Source organism: Rattus norvegicus, chromosome 4, assembly GCF_021556685.1.
Source record: "Rattus norvegicus strain SHRSP/BbbUtx chromosome 4, alternate assembly SHRSP_T2T, whole genome shotgun sequence".
In the NCBI taxonomy this organism is placed as follows: domain Eukaryota; kingdom Metazoa; phylum Chordata; class Mammalia; order Rodentia; family Muridae; genus Rattus; species Rattus norvegicus.
Window position 1 is genome coordinate 18433697 of NC_141537.1, and position 18081 is coordinate 18451777.

General features: G+C 38.7%; 1 protein-coding gene across 4 annotated transcripts in view; it reads right to left on the reverse strand.

Moving 5' to 3' along the window:
- Positions 1 to 2536: 2536 nt before the first annotated feature.
- The window catches only part of Sema3c (semaphorin 3C), a 163485-nt gene continuing 147940 nt past the window's right edge, over positions 2537 to 18081 (reverse strand). Inside the window, 3 exon segments of one of the 4 annotated variants that reach the window (NM_001106578.2) lie at positions 2537 to 5450; positions 8641 to 8771; positions 11161 to 11228. In NM_001106578.2, coding sequence (NP_001100048.1) covers positions 5037 to 5450; positions 8641 to 8771; positions 11161 to 11228 — 613 coding nt within the window. In that variant the 3' untranslated portion in view covers positions 2537 to 5036. 4 annotated transcript variants of the gene reach the window in all.

Sequence of the window (18081 nt, forward strand, 5' to 3'; positions counted from 1 at the left end):
GAACCATTGGCATCACATCACGCCTGTAAACTGCGAGTTCCTATTGCCTCAAAACAAATGACCTCATCAGTCTACATTCTGTGCTCCAGTATCTGAGATGTGATTGGTTGGTAAGGAAGATAATGATTTGTCTTCAAAGTGAATAAAAGAAAAGTAAAAGAAGTAGCTCGTTTTTCCTATTTCAAATTGGAGGAATCGAATTATGGCAAAATCTCAGAAAAGAGAGAAAGCATTTCATTTCCTGAGACACAGGGTCACGTGCACAGGGACGACATCCCGAGTAGCAAGGGTGGTGACATAATTTCATGACAATGTCATCAAATATCCATTGTGCCTTGCATAAATTATTCAGTTTTGATCCCATAGGCTATTTGGATAGTAGTTTTACATGAATATCTCCAAAGGAAGAAAAGCATTTGAATAAAAGCACACCCTCTTTTTGTTCTTGGGGTTGAGAAGTAACCCTACCTAGAATAAACAGTTTTAATGTGTTTGTTATAATGTCACTCTCTAATAGCACTTTATGTAAGTAACACTCAAGCATGGCAACATAATAGCCCTGGGAAATACACAATTCTAACTATTTGGAAAGTAGGATTTTACGAGGTGAATCGATAAATATGTTAGAGTTACTAGAATGAAGACGACATCTGTTACGTTATGAAGCTTGCTCTCTGACTCCTGATGCCTATATACTAGAGATATCATTGTAGAACTATGAAAATAGGAATGTACATAAGTCGTCACCTGTGTGAACCACTAACTTATTGATGGTAAAATTCACCACTTGAAATGCATATACACACCATATATATATATATATATATATATATATATATATATATATATATATATATATATAGTCTGTGTGTGTATATGATTTGTTTTCTTCTCTGTTTTTCTTTTCTTTTCTTTCTTTTTTTTTTAGAAGGGTTTCGATTCTTTTGCAGCATTTGGTTATTTGAATGAATGGTGGATAAACTTTTCCAAGAAAATAATAAAATGTTTTCCACAATGATTTTCTACAACTGGATTGTCATGCATAGACATCCACTAAAACCTCTAAATATCCAGTTTAATAAGCGTTCTGGTTTGCTTGGTCTTTTTCCAGACTTCTTATTTTAGCAGCCTTAAATGCACAGCAGTGCTGGCTGCCTCTCCTGGCTTTAGCTAGCTAGCCCCAAACATGTCAGAAACTTTTTCAGTTTGATTTTTCGTCAACATATTTCACTTAGATAAGAAGCATAAAAGATAAGCCATACACTAAAGCTTCTTTTTTTTTTTAATAGACCAGCCTACTTCTTCGATAATTACTGTTCATTGACCTGCTAAGAGGGAGTCGTCTGTACCAGTCATTAATTGCTGGGAACAGGGATGTTTCTCACTGCACTAGAAAGTAAACTTTGGAAACGTATGTCTTTTTTTTTTTTATTAACTTGAGTATTTCTTATATACATTTCGAGTGTTATTCCCTTTCCTGGTTTCCGGGCAAACATCCCCTCCCCCCTCTCCTTCTTTATGGGTGTTCCCTTCCCCATCCTCCCCCCCTTGTCGCCCTCTTCCAAACAATCTAGTTCACTGGGGGTTCAGTCTTAGCAGGACCCAGGGCTTCCCCTTCCACTGGTTAAAGCTTCTTTTTAAGCAGGCTAAATTAGCCTTTTAAAGAGTAGCTTTTAATTTATATGGGAGAAAGAGACTGAAGGACAATAAGGCCATGGAAGTAAACAGAGTAATCGTGTTGGATGAGCAGCAAGGCTTTGTTTCCCACTGTGCATGCTGATGTAGATAGATTCCCCTGAAACACGCAGAACAAAGTTGCAAGGGTCCTGTCACTCCGATGTGCCATGTGTGGCAATTTGTGGCTGCCTCCTCCCCTGTTTATAAAGGTCTTTCTAACTTGGGAAGGGACTAGCTGATCCTTTGACCACAGATTTTCTTCCTGAATGACTGATGGTGAATTTGACATAAAATACAAATAAATGGACTCCTACCTGTTCTAGCTAACATGAGCAATGTTGTAACATTTTTAAAAACATGTGCATATATGATGTGTTCTGTCCGAACGCTTTCAGGTGGGGACTTACACAGAGTACTGAGGTACAGAAAAAAACACAAAAATGTTTCTCAAAATAAAATCATGAACCTCGAATTAAAGTGTATAGGCAGAGTGGATCCAATCGTATGCATTCCCAAACTATAACTGTTTCAAATTATAGACACGATATATCATGAACAATTTACATAGGCATGGGTAAATGTAAAATATTGAGTCTAAAAATGTATTGATTTGCATATGCTAATATATGTTTTATAAATATACATAGGAGGTGGATGGCACTGGGTGGATCCATTTGGACTTGAGTGAAGGCTGCTTGTTGAAAAGTTCACAATACATATACCATAATTCTTAAATTCTGAAGTGTTTAATGGTTTGTTTTCATAACACTGGATGACTAAGGCTTTCAAAGATAATAACAGTTCAGTAGTTTCTGTCACATTAACACACACTACCTTAAAAAGAAAAGTGAAAGACATCCTTGGGGGAATTCAATGTTTTATTTTTTCCAGACAAATGATTTTTTTTCAACATCTAATTAAATTCTCATGTGGTAACTATATCTAGTTTGCTTTCTCTACATGGGGGAACATTCACTGTAAAGACAGCTTCATCATGCTAAATCTATTCACGAACCTACATTGTGGGGTAAAAGTGCATTTCTAGGTAATTTTATGTACAATACAAAAAAAAAACATGTTAAACCATTAAATTTCCCAAGTAAACAACATAAAGCCAAGGAATCACCCATAACCAATATGTATTAATTATGTCTTTGAGAAATACATATGTTTTACTTTTGGCCAGGTTTTGCTGAACAGTAATTTCTATATCTTTTGAGGAAAGGAAATGAGGATTTAAAATATAATTATGGTAAAAAAAACAGGAGGTATTAAATAGAACAAATAATATCATAGAACTAAACATCACTGACTAGCAGTTTGAAGCTAAGAGGAGCAAGGGGAATGGTGCCTTGGATGTCATTTTATTTTAACTCTCTTCATACAATAGATTTGTTATAAACATAGAGGGCGGTGTTAGCATTGCTTGTGAACACACTGCTATTTGTATATGCATAAGGAAAACCAAAGTGTGAACATTTTAAACAAGCTAATCATTTGCATATGATGACTGTATAGGTTATTGTGGTACTGTACACATTTGGGTACATTTATGCCCTCTGTTTTAACTGTTGTCTTCTCTAACACTGAGGTGCACTCTTAGAACCCCCAAACTGACCATCATGTAACTAACATTTTTTTAATCTTCTGATAATGAATGTATTCTCTCTGTCTTTCTTTGCCTTCTTTTCCTCCTTCCTGCTCTCCTTCTTTCCTCTCTATTCTTTTTTTTATGCCTGCCTCTCTTCCTCCTCATATTTCTTCCTTTCTGTCTGTTTGAACCCAGTGCATGCTAAACACATGGTCCTACTACCAACTCATAATTTTACTTCCTGGAGTTCTTTCCCACAGCACTGTAAAAGGATGTAGATCCGTTTTAATTACCTTCTAAATGAATTGTTAATACAAAGTGTGTTTCAATAGTGTTTTGTAAAATTTCTCTTTTTATCTGAAGATATAAACATATTCAAATGAAATGAAATTAAATGAAAGATGTATAATTAAAAGACATATAAGAAAATCTCCTATATTTTATCCATTTAAATTGCAGAAACTGATTTTAGGATTATACATTTCTCATTTAACAATCCAAATGTGTAATTAGAAGATAGTACTAAAATTTTTCAATGGTTACACAGGTCCCTGAACAAGTGTATCAATATTCCTAAAGAAGTATTATCAAGTGGAAAAAAATGTCTGAGTGAAAATAGATATTCTATTTTGTTTATAGTGTGTTGAGATTTTCTTTCTTGATTTAATAATAACCTTAGAATGGTAGATATGTTTATAAAATCATGATACTTTGTCTGAAAACTCACTATGGTTTGTGAAACTGGTTCTTGGATGTACAAATTACTTCTACAGTTTGATTCCTAATGCTAATGTGGAAAACAAACTACATGTTACACATTCCTTTACATGGCAAATCGTATGCTTTGATCTTCCTTTTTAATTTTGGTTAGCTCTACTCTGCATGGAAAAATTACATGCTTTAATATTTCATCCCTGTTTCCTTTAATTTTCCAGGTAGACTAGGGCATTAAAACCAAAACAGTAAATCAATTAAATAATGCAAGAGTTTATCTAAGTCTATAATAACTTAAATAACTTCCAAAAGACAAAGTGCTTTTGTTTGGAAGATGATAACATAACAGTAGAAATGTCAATGTCTCACTGATAGATCTCCCATCAAAGATGGGATGGTACAGGCTATTCATTTTGTCTTTCCAAAACAAGAGAACAACCATTGATGGCAGACATCAGCAACTGACACATCTTACAATCTTAAGCAAAGGGACAAGCAAGAATATAAATCACGGGAAGCATATGAACTCATCACTTTCTCTTTATGAGTCACTCTTGACTTTATGTAACATCTGGATGCTCTCTTCCCTGTCATTTGTGTAACCTCCAAGACATTGGATGTCACACACATTTATAGGACATTTACTATGTGAAAATTGTGAACTGGAATTCGTTTTCATGTATAAAAACCAGTGACAATTAGAAAGGTAAACCCCTAGAGCACAGAAGGAACAGCGCAGGGTAATTTACCGGGTGTAACAGTTCTGCTTCTGATGCTGCATTGGTGTTGAAGAAAAGACGCATAAAGATATAAATAAAATATGGGATAAGTTAAATATTTCTATGCACCATGAGGACCATGACATGTCTAGCGCTAGTCTGTATCATACAAGAAGATGCATGCTCATTTCAGTCCACAAAGAACACACTTTTTATAGTGAGTCTCCAGCTTTTGTCAGGGATTTCTCATGGGTAAAGCACAAGATTTTGCTTAGTAGTTGACTAGTGAAGACAGAGCATTTGTTCCTGGTGGCCAAACTCCAAGGATGAATGTTTTATGACTCTGGAAGCTGATTCCTCCTGTTTCTGCTTTTCCTGCTGTTGATGAGCGCCTTTAGTTTGCCATAGTCCCCTCTCATCTTCTGTGGCTCCTCCCCCAGCTGCTGTTGCTGCCGGGTGTCTTTGCAGTACTGGTTGATGAGCTGCATTTCCGAGTGGCTGAATGCCCCCAGGATGTCCTTTGGATGGAAGGGTAGAGCCCTCACAGATCCAGCCCATGTCCATGGGGACCACTTGTCTGTCACAACGGCCACCATTTCTGAATCTAAAACTTTGAAGTTAATCTTGGCTATGGTCTGTTTGAAGCTGTTCTCTGTGGCAATGCAGTGGTAGAGTCCTTGGTCAGAATCTTGAACAGAGCGGATCAGTAGTCCTTGGGAAGTGGCTATAATGCGTTCATTCAGTTTAACCTGTGAGAGAAACACAGGAGACAATGTCCCAAATGGAATTCTACATTTTAAACATAATGCAGTAAACGTATACAAGACGTGGTTGACTTTTACAGCTAGGCAACAGCACTGAGGATCTTCCTTCTCAAAATACACAGGGTGTGGTTAGAATCACTGCACATGTAACCTTTTCTCTGCAATGTGTAATCTTGTCCCCTGAACTAAGACAGCGTGAAGTAAGGTGCAATGGAAAATCCGAAGTGCATTCCCGTGCTGGCTAGTTTTGTATCAACTTGACACAAGCTAGAGTTATCCGAAAGGAAGGAACTTCAACTGTGAAGATGCTTCCATTAGCTCCTGCTGTAGGTCATTTCTTTAATTAATGATTGACAGGGGTGAGCCCTACCCATTGTGGGTGACATCATCCTTCGGCTGGTGGTCCTAAGTTCTATAAGAAAGTAGTCTGAAGCAATCACATATCCTGCAGGGGTCCTCTGCATATATGTTATCGTTGTTCAGCTTGGGAGTTTAATGCGACTCCAAGCAGAGAGAATGTAGTGTCTCTGACTCTCTGCCTGCTCTTGGGACTCCTTTCCTTCTACTGATTTGCCTTATCTAGCCTTGATAGAAGGATGTGTGCCTAGTCATGCTGCTTTTGTTACACCATGTTCTAGTTATCTCCCTGACAGGCATACTATTTCTGAAGGGAAGTGGAGAAGTACTGAATCTCAGGGAGAGAGAAGACAGGGGTGTGGGGGGGGGGAGGTGGGATAAGTGGCGGGAGGGGAGGCTATGGTTAGAATAGATTGAATGAGACAAGAATAATAAATAGAAGAAATATGCATCAAACTAATGTGTTCTCTTTTGATTATATTCTTCATGTGGGATTTAAAAATTAAATAGTATATAATCCGTGCTAAGGAAAGAAAGGAAAGCAAATGAAAGCAACAGAAGGAAAGGAAAGGAAGGTGAGCGAGCCAAGGGAAGCAAGCCAGCAAGCAGTACCCCTTCATGGCCTCTGCATCAGTTCCAGTCCAGGTCTCTGCCCTGTTTGAGTTCTTGTCCTCACTTCATTCAGTGATGAACAGTGATATGCAAGTGTAAGTTAAATAAAACCCTTTCCTCCCCAAGGTGCTTTGACCATGCTGTTTCAGCCCAGCAACAGTAGCCCTGACTAAGACAGTTCTCTTCAGCCAAATGCAGTTTTGTTCTACAGAAACACAAAATTGGTAGGGTGTTTGTTTGTTTGTTGGTTTGTTTTGGTACCTGACTCATAGGAAACAGATATATTAATGGAACTTTTACATAGTACCTAGTCCTAAAATTATTTTTGTAAAATTGCTCACTTGTAAAAGCACAAATAAGATATGGTTCATTTCTTTACTTTCAATAAGTATTCTCAGCATACACATACACACACACACACACACACACACACACAGAAGCAGAATTTTGAATATTTTCAATGGCCTCATCCAATTATCACAGATAATGAAATGTCTAAAAATAAATTGTAAGCACATTACCTTACAAGACCTCAATAAAATTTATTTCTACAAGGTAATAAAAACACGTGGTAATGTTTAGTCACTGTAAGGCTTATAATGAAAGGAGATCAATGGCTCAATATTGACTACACACATGAGATCCATTTGGTTTACAACTCTAGGTATTGTATTGTGAGTGAGAGAATGAGAATCCATGTTGTGGAGGGAAATTTGATGACATCTATATTCTGGATCCTCTCTCTGAACAAAAACAGAAATATCACCAAAATCAAGAAAGGTAACGCAATACAGGTGAATATTTTTATATTATAAAAGTTCTGTACAAAAATACATTTCATTGTTAATAAAATCCCAGTCAAAGATTGTAATTAGATTTTAAATCTTGAGTGAGTCACTATGCTGTCCTGTGTCACTACAGGGGTCAGCTTGCAGTGCTCAGAGGGATTTAGATTCCCAGAAACTGGAATTTGTGAGCTTCTTGATGTGGGTGCAGGGAACCAAAACTGAGTTCTCCATAAGATCCCCTGAACAAAAAAATTTAAACTATTAATGAATTCACAGAAAATAGGGAGGTCCAAAGCCCATCCATCCATGCTTTCTTCCACAGAACTGAATCTCTGTTTCTGTAAATGGTCATCAGCCTATGATTTAATGTTTCAGCCTCATGGAATTCAGAGTTGTGGAAGACCACATAACATGTTTGAATAGGAAAGTGTGAGAGTGGGACGTGTATTTCCCTATGGAGCCAAGGTTCCAGTCACTTTTCGAGTGTCCACCTTCCACAGCTCAGTGGTGTGCACTTACATAGCCTTAATTAACAATACACAGGAATAAAACACCTACATTAGAACCCACACCAATGCAGGGGCTTGTCCAATTTTCACTGGCTCCATCGAAATTAATAGTGTATTAGCCACATGCAATTTTAGAATTAGGGGCTGTATGTATGTGCATGTAATTTTTCTTTTCTCTTGTCAAGACAGTATGATATCAATATTATGGAATTCAGTATTTACAATGTGTCACAGTATACGAACTTGCAATATCATTCTCTTTAAACATTTCTTTATAATAAATGGAAATTTAGAGTAGGAATGTATTTATTTGCAAATCTAGGGGACTTTTTCCATACTAATGGCCTCATATAGAATGATTGCATAAATTATCTGAATGACACATAAGGGTCATGGATGTTAATGCAATGGAAACATGACTACACAGCAGAAAAATGCTCCATGCAGCAAAGGGTTAAAGTTCAAGGTAATTTCTTACTGAGGAAAACATTTTTAAACATTTTTAAAGCTCCTTTCATCTTGTGAGTCACACAAAGGTGCTGTTGTATGCAGTCTTAGCTTCTGCACTTGAACACATCTTGTATATTTCACAAATGCTTCTCTTTTGAGTCTGTCTTAACACTTGAGCTCTTGTTACAAACACTAGGCTACAGAATTGCCTGGCAGAGAGTATTTCTAATTAATCCTTCAACTCTGCGGACGAAGGATTTTAAAGGAGATGGCACTTGACAATCCATTGACATAAAAGGATGTTTTTAAGTCTCCTCCTTCCCAGGTTCATCTGTGCTTCCCAGAGGAATGGTGATTTAGTGCTCCTTCTACAGCCCTGATGGATGGCGGGGGGGGGGGGGGGGGGGGGCGGGGGAAGGTGGGGGAGTAGGTGGGGGGGAGGTGGGGGGGGCCACTCACCTCCTTCCTCCTGTCTTTGTCTTTCTGCAGCAACCACTTGATAGATGCCTGCGGAGACTTGGGAGCACATTCAAGGAAAGTGCTGTTATTTCTTACTCCGTACTGAACAATTTCAGCCGCATTTCTGTATGCTGAAAAGCAAAAATTACAGCAGTGAGAGAGAGAGAGAGAGAGAGAGAGAGAGAGAGAGAGAGAGAGAGAGCGCTGATTTCAGAAATGACTCTTCTATGGGAATGCTTCTCTCTCTCAGATTGTGCTCAGGATGGCCGTCATGAAAAGGGAGTGGGCACGATTTAATGAGAAAAGGTTTCCATAGGCTCTAGCAGTTTCGCTTAAATGTAAAGTAAAACAGACCCTACAAAATTACCTAAGATTGTGATGGTACCCATTTATTGCTCTGCACTGAGGACTGAAATGTAGTTTTAATTATCTAATTATTATATGATAATCTAATTATTATAATCACCTTTAGTTGATTTTCTCGGTTGTGCATAGTGTGTCTATGAGTCATGAAGAAGTAAAATATAATATAATATATACAATAACTGTATATATATATGTATGTGTGTGTTTTTGTGTGTGCGTGTTTGTGTGTGTGTGTGTGTGTGTGTGTGTTGTACTATATAAAGAAATACACTGTGAATGTAGTGTGAAATGCCATGCAAAATGGAAGCTCGATTTATGGCACCCATGAAACCATACTCAGTGTGGCATAGAAGAAGCTCAAACAGAAAACAGTCTGTCTACAGTGCGATGCGATGGTTGAGTAGCCAGGCTTTGGAGTAAAAGGAACTTGGGATAAATTCCTGCGCATCCACACTACTGGCTGTGTAACATGAATCTCTGTGCTCATTTTATTCATTTCTACATCATAGATTGTAACATTTTAAAGCATTTCAATAAAAGCTTTATGGAAAATAAAGCACTTAGTGAAATGAGGCAGATGGGAAATCAGCAACGGAATGCTTTATTTATAATACAGGGGTAGAAATCGATGTTGGTATAGGTTGTAAACAACTAATGAGATTATCACAAGAAAGCACTTGAGCCAAAGTGCAAAGTCAGTCCAGAGAGTTGACAGTGTGTCAAGTGCCACTATTCTCACCACTGTCAAAGGGACATTACAAACAGGAACTGGAGTAATGCTTTATACAAATGCACCATGCATAGCAAATGCAAAACAGATTCATTCTGCTGAATTAGGTATATAAAACAGAGGCATATAAAAAATTAGGTATATAAAAATCTACCTCAGAGTGATAGCTTGCAGTTACCATAGTAAGGAACAAGAATGGCATTCTTTACTACATGGAGGCCCAGGCTCGAATGTGTGGTAACTGTGAGTCTTCCTCTCTAGCTCAGACTGCTCCCTTCTAGACCTGACCACTAGGGCTACAAACCTGACTGAAACTCTTCCCCTAGGCTGTTGTTGTTTTAATTTTATTATGTTTATTATATGAACGTTTTAATATTGTTTTATCTTTAAACCCAGATGCCTGCAGCACCTGGCAGCCAGGAGGAAGAGCTGTTTGAGAAAAGGGGAAGTGATCAAGGAATAGTTAAACAAAATGACCTCTCTTTGTCAGGACAAAGGGGGCGGTTGGGGAAGGGTTGGGTTAACTGTCAAATGGGACACAGGTATGTCACTGAGTTCCAGCCTAAAGCTCTGAAGGTTTTTTTTCTCGGAACCTATGGAATTGGAAACTGTATATGTCTCTAGAAAGGGATAAGTAAATAAACAAAATGTACAATGGACATATAATAAGTTCAATAAATAAGAAAAAATCAAATGCACATTCAAGAGGTTGAAAACATTAAAAGAGTGACACAAAACACTGCAATGCTGTGCCAGTCCACCATACAAAGGATCTAGAATACTCAGACTCTTAGCAAGGCAGGAGGCTCCTGTGTGATTCCACGGTACAAAGTACCTAGAACATGCAGACTCTTAGGAAGGTAGGAAGGCTCCTGGCAGGAACTAGAGGACAGGGAATAATTAGCGAATTGTCAGTAAATTTTGTGTTTAAGTTTGGGAAGACAGTGCATTGCCTGGCAGATTGTCTCGCAGTGTGAATATCCTAAACAGTACAGAGGTCTACGGTTCAAAATAACTCAAGTCGTCAATGTTTTCTTACATCTATTTTCTTCAATAAAATAGTCTTTATTGTGTTGTTAGTCAATGTCAAAAGTAAAACTTTTGCTTCGGAAATAAATCAGTCGCTAAGAAAATCTGTGTTGGCCATCTGTATGAGAGACCTATCCACTTACACTCTCATACGCGGGTGGCTGCTTGCTCCAGAACCCTTGTGTTTTGTGGTTCAGTATTTGCACAAAAAACACTTAAGTCTAATTACCATTAAGAAGTAATTTACCAATTAGGTAAGCACACATTAGGTTTACACACGTAGACGGCACATTCTTAAGTGAATGACCTGGGTGAGGATCCCTTACTAAATGAGGTACAGAATGTTGCTACTGTGCACCCTGACTGACGCTGGCTCCCTCTCATACCTCTCATACCTTTCAGATTGAACCCTCGGCACTGTGTCAATGGATTCCCGTGTCTCACGTCTTGTCTTCGGCTCCTTCTGTAGGTGCAGAAAAATATTTAAAAGATTTGGCATTAATGACAACTATGCCACATTAAAAATATCCCGGTTGAAATTTGGCAGTCCTTTGATTGCCTAAACTTTAATTTAGAAAGCAAACAGGAGAATCTCATCCCACCCAGGTATCTGGCCATGCAGGGTGCCTGTGTGATAGGTGGGTGGGACCCACATTTCCTTCACATCTAGTCAGTCCCTCTCCTTGAATCATTTGTGAGCAGACAGCCACAAAATCCCAAGTTGATGTTAGATTGTCTAAACAATTGTATCGAATTTTATTTCACAGATATTAATCCAAAATGCACTAAAATGAAAACATCTAAACAATAAACTTAACATTTTTTCTTCTTATAAAAAGCCTTCCTCAAATAAACATGCTTTTTATTTAAACATGTATTTATTTAAAAGTCAGTTGTCTATGGATGTTTCAAACTCTTTGGAAACATAAATAGGACTGTCAAATACAAAGAAAAATACCTTTCTACATAAAGATTTTCAGGTTTCCTAAAATGAGTATATGTGTACAGTGACTTCTAGACTGTTTATGTACATATTTTTATATTTGCTGTATTTTCTCACACAAGTATATATGCATTATAGAGTATAATCGCATATTTAAAGATATATGAACATATATAACAACTTTTTGACAATCAGATATAGATATGATGCCTTACCCTATTAACAACAATAGTCTTTTGCTAAAGATAGTAACAGTTATTATTAAATGTATAGGTTATAATGGTTTCTCTGTCAGTGAGAAACCGTTCCTGGCAAGTGTATGCTGGAACCCTTGTCAGTGAAAGATTCGTTATATAAATCGTGTTATTGTGTATTTCACTGTGTGCATCTGAAGTTCAGGAGGTCGTTTGATCTCAACTTCATAACGGAGAAAAGAGCATCTGGTTACATACAGCCAACACTGCAAGTCATGTGGACCCCCACTTAAAGTATCAGGAATGCATAGCTAAATGGTTTATGAGTGAGAAGAGTGTTTAATTTGATTAAGTGTTAAGCCCTAATGATGGCCTGATGATAGCATACTGAGAAAGATTAGCACAAACAAAAATGCACACACTGATCATTAAACACACAAAGCAGTATTTGTCACCAACTCACCCACAATTTAAAAATCTCCATGTAAAATTATCAACAAGAGTAGGCGCTTTACGGTCACAAGTATGTTCACAGAAATATCGATTTATACATAATATCTGTGTATAGTATCTCTCTCACACACAGAATAGCGGACATAGCCTTCGCTCTTATGTAATGAAATTCAATGAGTGCCCTACTCTCGACTGGCTCCCCGGCCAGTGTTCCTGCCATGCGTTTGCATTGTTTACTGTTGTACTTCCTGGGAACATACACTAAAACAACACTTTGTGAGTGTTCTTACAGCTGACCCGGTCACTTTCAGTTCCTAGACATTCAATGTCATTCATAGCGTGTAAATTTATGGCCCTGTAGTTAGCAATAAATGGGGTGTTACCCGTTCACAGTGCACAACCTCTGGAGCTAGGCAAAGTGAACTTGCCACACCAACTTGCAGACATTCAAATGGAAAACCCTGTTCTAACTCTTTTCAAATGATGAGATCAGTGCGGGCCTTGGGGATGTGTCAGTTCCCTTGAAAACATTCCTGGCGCATAACAGAGCCATGCTGGTAGGGAGCGTGCTATTAGATTACATGTCGGATTTGGGATTTGGCTCGGCTTGCTGATGTTTCCTCATCACTCTCAATTCTTTTGGATAAACAATGAAATCATTTTCTACTTTCACAGAAAAGATGTTTATAAAGATTGAACTGATTACCCTATCTTACATTTACTATCTGCCTGGATTCCGGATAATACACACAAATATTGAGAAAAAATGTATTGTTTACTATATACCTAGTTATTCCAACTTGAAGAAATCATTTAGACAATATTTAATGCTGTGTAAATGTATGGATTTTATTCTTTGGCTGTCACTGTATTTCTCTGCTTGTATGTAAAAGGCAAATTTTTCTTCAGTTACAATAAATTCATCTATGTAGTGTCTGCTATAATTCCAGATAATTCCAGGAGAATAAGGACAGATAACATCAATAAGAAAAGAAAGTGAATACTGAAAATATTTTAAAAAAATGGTCTTTTCCACAACTACCATTTAATATGTATAAGCAAAAATAGAGACTCCATCAATTCATTTTGCAAACACATTTTACATTCCCCAAGCATTTCTGAGTTGAAAATATTTTGCAATATTTAAAGAATATAGATGTTTTTAGGGAAACTTCTATTATACTAGTCAAAAAGAAATATGGGTAAGCTCATCCTCATTCTCTCTCTCTCTCTCTCTCTCTCTCTCTCTCTCTCTCTCTCTCTCTCTCCCTGTGTGTGTGTATGTGTGTCTGTGTGCGCATGTCTGTGTGTGTTTTGTATTTTATAGCTTTTTGTGATAGAATTTGAGATACTCAAAACAGTTATTTAAATAGTTGATACTTCATTTTTCCAGCCCAGAATGTATGATTTAATACTCGGCACAATGGGAAGAACAATCAATGTAAGATAGTTTGAATATTTGTATTATTAGGAGCCATGACTAAATTTACGGTTTGTGCCAGTTGAATGTCAAAATGAAACCATGCTACAGTATCAGTCTTAGAAAATGTAACTGAATGTGCATGTGAGCATACATTGAGACATCTAAAAGGTTTAAAATGTCTAAAATGAGTGACAAATATGTATGGAATAAAGTTTTTCTGAGATGCATTGTTTGTGTGAAAAGTAAAGATTCCTGTTGGCCTAGGACAAAGTCTTTGCAAGGAAGGAGTTCTGCCCTTGCACTGTCTCACATTACAAACAGGGGGCTGACTTACATATAAGCTGGTGTTTAGATGCAATTTATAATTCCCACATCACTTTGTTCTTTACAAAGTGTCATATGCCAGTTTTGTCTGGCATTAAATCTGGTTACAAGGTCAGGGACTCTAACCCTGGTGCTATCCAGAGCTCTTACAAGTTAAAATGTGTCATCTAGCAAAAGGCTGTGGGAACACTTTCAAAATATTTTAACTGCAAGACAAATATTGTTGAAAAATCTACTGGTAGCTACAAAAATCAAATTCATTTGAGAATCTGCTCGAAATTTGAGTACCTCATATGCCTTGTCCAGGTTCTGATCTCTTTGGCTATGCAAATAAAGACAACTGCTTGGGAAGGAAAATTGACAGAAGCGAAGGACCTCTTGCCCAACCCCTGTGATAAACATGGAAGAACATTGAGTATTTGAGGATAGAAGCAAGACTTCTGGGTTAAAGGAGGAGTCCTCCTCAGCCTCATTCTTTTAAAGAATGGGGATCCAGTTTACGCCACTCCTCTCTACTCCAGATTCACATTTTTTTCTCTAGCCCACAGCCTAGCTGGAGTGTCTCATGGACATCTGTGCTTTAATCTCCCCTCATCCTCGCTCCTTTCATGAGGTTAACTCTCAGACCATAGGTGTTTCCTACTGTTCTACTTCTCAGAAACTGGGAATTGTTTTTACCGCTCCAGTTCTCTAAGCTCCCACACTGAATACGTCAACAGAATGATTATGAGTGTACACACTCAGAGCACTCTTTTGCAACCTCTACCTCTGCCATCCCAATGTATGTGGCCTTGTAACGCCTTCCTGGATCCTTTGGTTTCCTGCTCTGTTTCAACTGCTTGCAAGGCCAATGTGCCAATGAATGCAACAGCCAACTAGAGTCAGATGGTGTTAGTGTGTGTCCCCAAGTCCATCAGTTGTCTTTGCTTCCGTTCTAAACAAGACTGAGATCTGATAAATTGCTGATACAGACATTATTACCTGACATTGCAAACGTATCCCTTGTAACTACAAGTGCTGTCATGCTCTTTGGTGTTTTCTCTCGAATGTTCTCTAGCATACTTCTAGAGTGCTATTTATCCAGAGGATGTCTTGGCACTGCCCTTGACACATTCTTTGCCCTGCTTTCACTTTCCTGTGACAAACATGACCCTGTCTGAGCATCCTCTTGGCCTTTCAGAAGCTGCTACCCATGTAATGTAACCCTCTTTTCACTTTCCCATCCAGAGACCTTGTGACTATTTGATGTACTGGCCGCCTTCTCTATCTGGGGGTCTATCTTCTCTCTTGAGACCATTTTATACCCAAACACAGATTTTTGATTTTCGCTGTTGTTTTTCATACTTCTACAACAGTGCCTGAAAAGGATTTGTTTCAAGATAAATATTTGATGAATTAACAGACAAAAAGGGACAAGATGCCCTTGACATGTGAAAATACAATAGCCTGGGTCTTGTACAGCTTAAAAGTCATTTGTATCGGTCTCCAAAATTGTTTGTGTGTGTGTGTGTGTGTGTGTGTGTGTGTGTGTGTGTGTGAGTGTGTGTGAGTATTTGTGTGTGTGTGAGTGTGTGTGTGTGTGTGTGTGTGTGTGTGTGTGTGTGTTTCATATACTTACACTGTTTTCTTTTTGGGTTTGGTTTTATTTTGTGTTCTTGGTTTTGGAGAATTTTATTGTTGTATTGAGTTTTTGGTTTTGGAGAGAAAACTTAAAGTTGGGTGGGTGGGATGGAAAACCTGATAGGACTGTGAGAGGAGACGATATGAACAAAGTGTTTTTAAAGCTAAAAATGGTTTTAAATAATAAAAATATAACAAAGAATTAAAAACCTGCAATGCTTCCCTGGACAGCTCAATGGTTCTTAAGACTGTAGTCATCTGCTTCCTTCCACTGCCCCTAATTTAACAGTGTTGATGCTCTCACTTATAATAACCTGCATCATAAAAAATATTATAAATATTTGGAATCACAACTATCTCTGAGTTTTGCATGTATGTCACTATCTGATGAGTGTTTCCACTGAAAACACCTTCCAACTTGCTTATAACTTTTCTGGGACTGGGGCCACCTCACCTAGAATGCTTATGCTATCCAGCATTCATGCACTGACCACTCAATTAGGAAGAAGCATGTTCAGCTAGGTTTTGAAAACATGACAAATGGGTCACTTTGTTAACACCATGTTCTTGTGGCTAGAATGGCATAGGCAGTTCTATTTAAAACACCAACTTTGGTTTACCGGAAGTCCCACACCCGCGGATCCTGGCCCGCAGCAGCTCTCTGTCCCCAGACCCTGTGAGAGAGAGACCCAACCGCCTGGTCAGGTCGGCACTCCTGAGGCTGCAGAGCGGAAGAGACCACCAACACTGCTCACCCCTGCCCACATCCCTGGCCCAAGAGGAAACTGTATAAGGCCTCTGGGCTCCCGTGGGGGAGGGCCCAGGAGGGGCAGGACCCCTGTGCCTGAGACACCACCAGAACCAGAAGGAAACAGACCGGATAAACAGTTCTCTGCACCCAAATCCCCTGGGAGGGAGAGCTGAACCTTCAGAGAGGCAGACAAGCCTGGGAAACCAGAAGAGACTGCTCTCTGCACACACATCTCGGACGCCAGAGGAAAAAGCCAAAGACCATCTGGAACCCTGGTGCACTGAAGCTCCCGGAAACGGCGGCACAGGTCTTCCTGGTTGCTGCCGCTGCAGAGAGCCCGTGGGTAGCACCCCACGAGCGAACTTGAGCCTCGGGACCACAGGTAAGACCAACTTTTCTGCTGCAAGAAAGCTGCCTAGTGAACTCAAGACACAGGCCCACAGGTACAGCTGAAGACCTGTAGAGAGGAAAAACCACACGCCGGAAAGCAGAACACTCTGTCCCCATAACTGACTGAAAGAGAGGAAAACAGGTCTACAGCACTCCTGACACACAGGCTTATAGGACAGTCTAGCCACTGTCAGAAATAGCAGAACAAAGTAACACTAGAGATAATCTGATGGCGAGAGGCAAGCGCAGGAACCCAAGCAACAGAAACCAAGACTACATGGCACCATCGGAGCCCAATTCTCCCATCAAAACAAACATGGAATATCCAAACACACCAGAAAAGCAAGATCTAGTTCCAAAATCATTTTTGATCATGATGCTGGAGGACTTCAAGAAAGACGTGCAGAACTCCCTTAGAGAACAAGTAGAAGCCTACAGAGAGGAATCGCAAAAATGCCTGAAAGAATCGCAAAAATCCCTGAAAGAATTCCAGGAAAACATAAATAAACAAGTAGAAGCCCATAGAGAGGAGACACAAAAATCCCTGAAAGAATTCCAGGAAAACATAAATAAACAAGTAGAAGCCCATAGAGAGGAGACACAAAAATCCCTGAAAGAATTCCAGGAAAACACAATCAAACAGTTGAAGGAATTAAAAATGGAAATAGAAGCAATCAAGAAAGAACACATGGAAACAACCCTGGATATAGAAAACAAAAAGAAGAGACAAGGAGCTGTAGATACAAGCTTCACCAACAGAATACAAGAGATGGAAGAGAGAATCTCAGGAGCAGAAGATTCCATAGAAATCATTGACTCAACTGTCAAAGATAATGTAAAGCGGAAAAAGCTACTGGTCCAAAACCTACAGGAAATCCAGGACTCAATGAGAAGATCAAACCTAAGGATAATAGGTATAGAAGAGAGTGAAGACTCCCAGCTCAAAGGACCAGTAAATATCTTCAACAAAATCATAGAAGAAAACTTCCCTAACCTAAAAAAAGAGATACTCATAGACATACAAGAAGCCTACAGAACTCCAAATAGATTGGACCAGAAAAGAAACACCTCCCGTCATATAATTGTCAAAACACCAAACGCACAAAATAAAGAAAGAATATTAAAAGCAGTAAGGGAAAAAGGTCAAGTAACATATAAAGGGAGACCTATCAGAATCACACCAGACTTCTCGCCAGAAACTATGAAGGCCAGAAGATC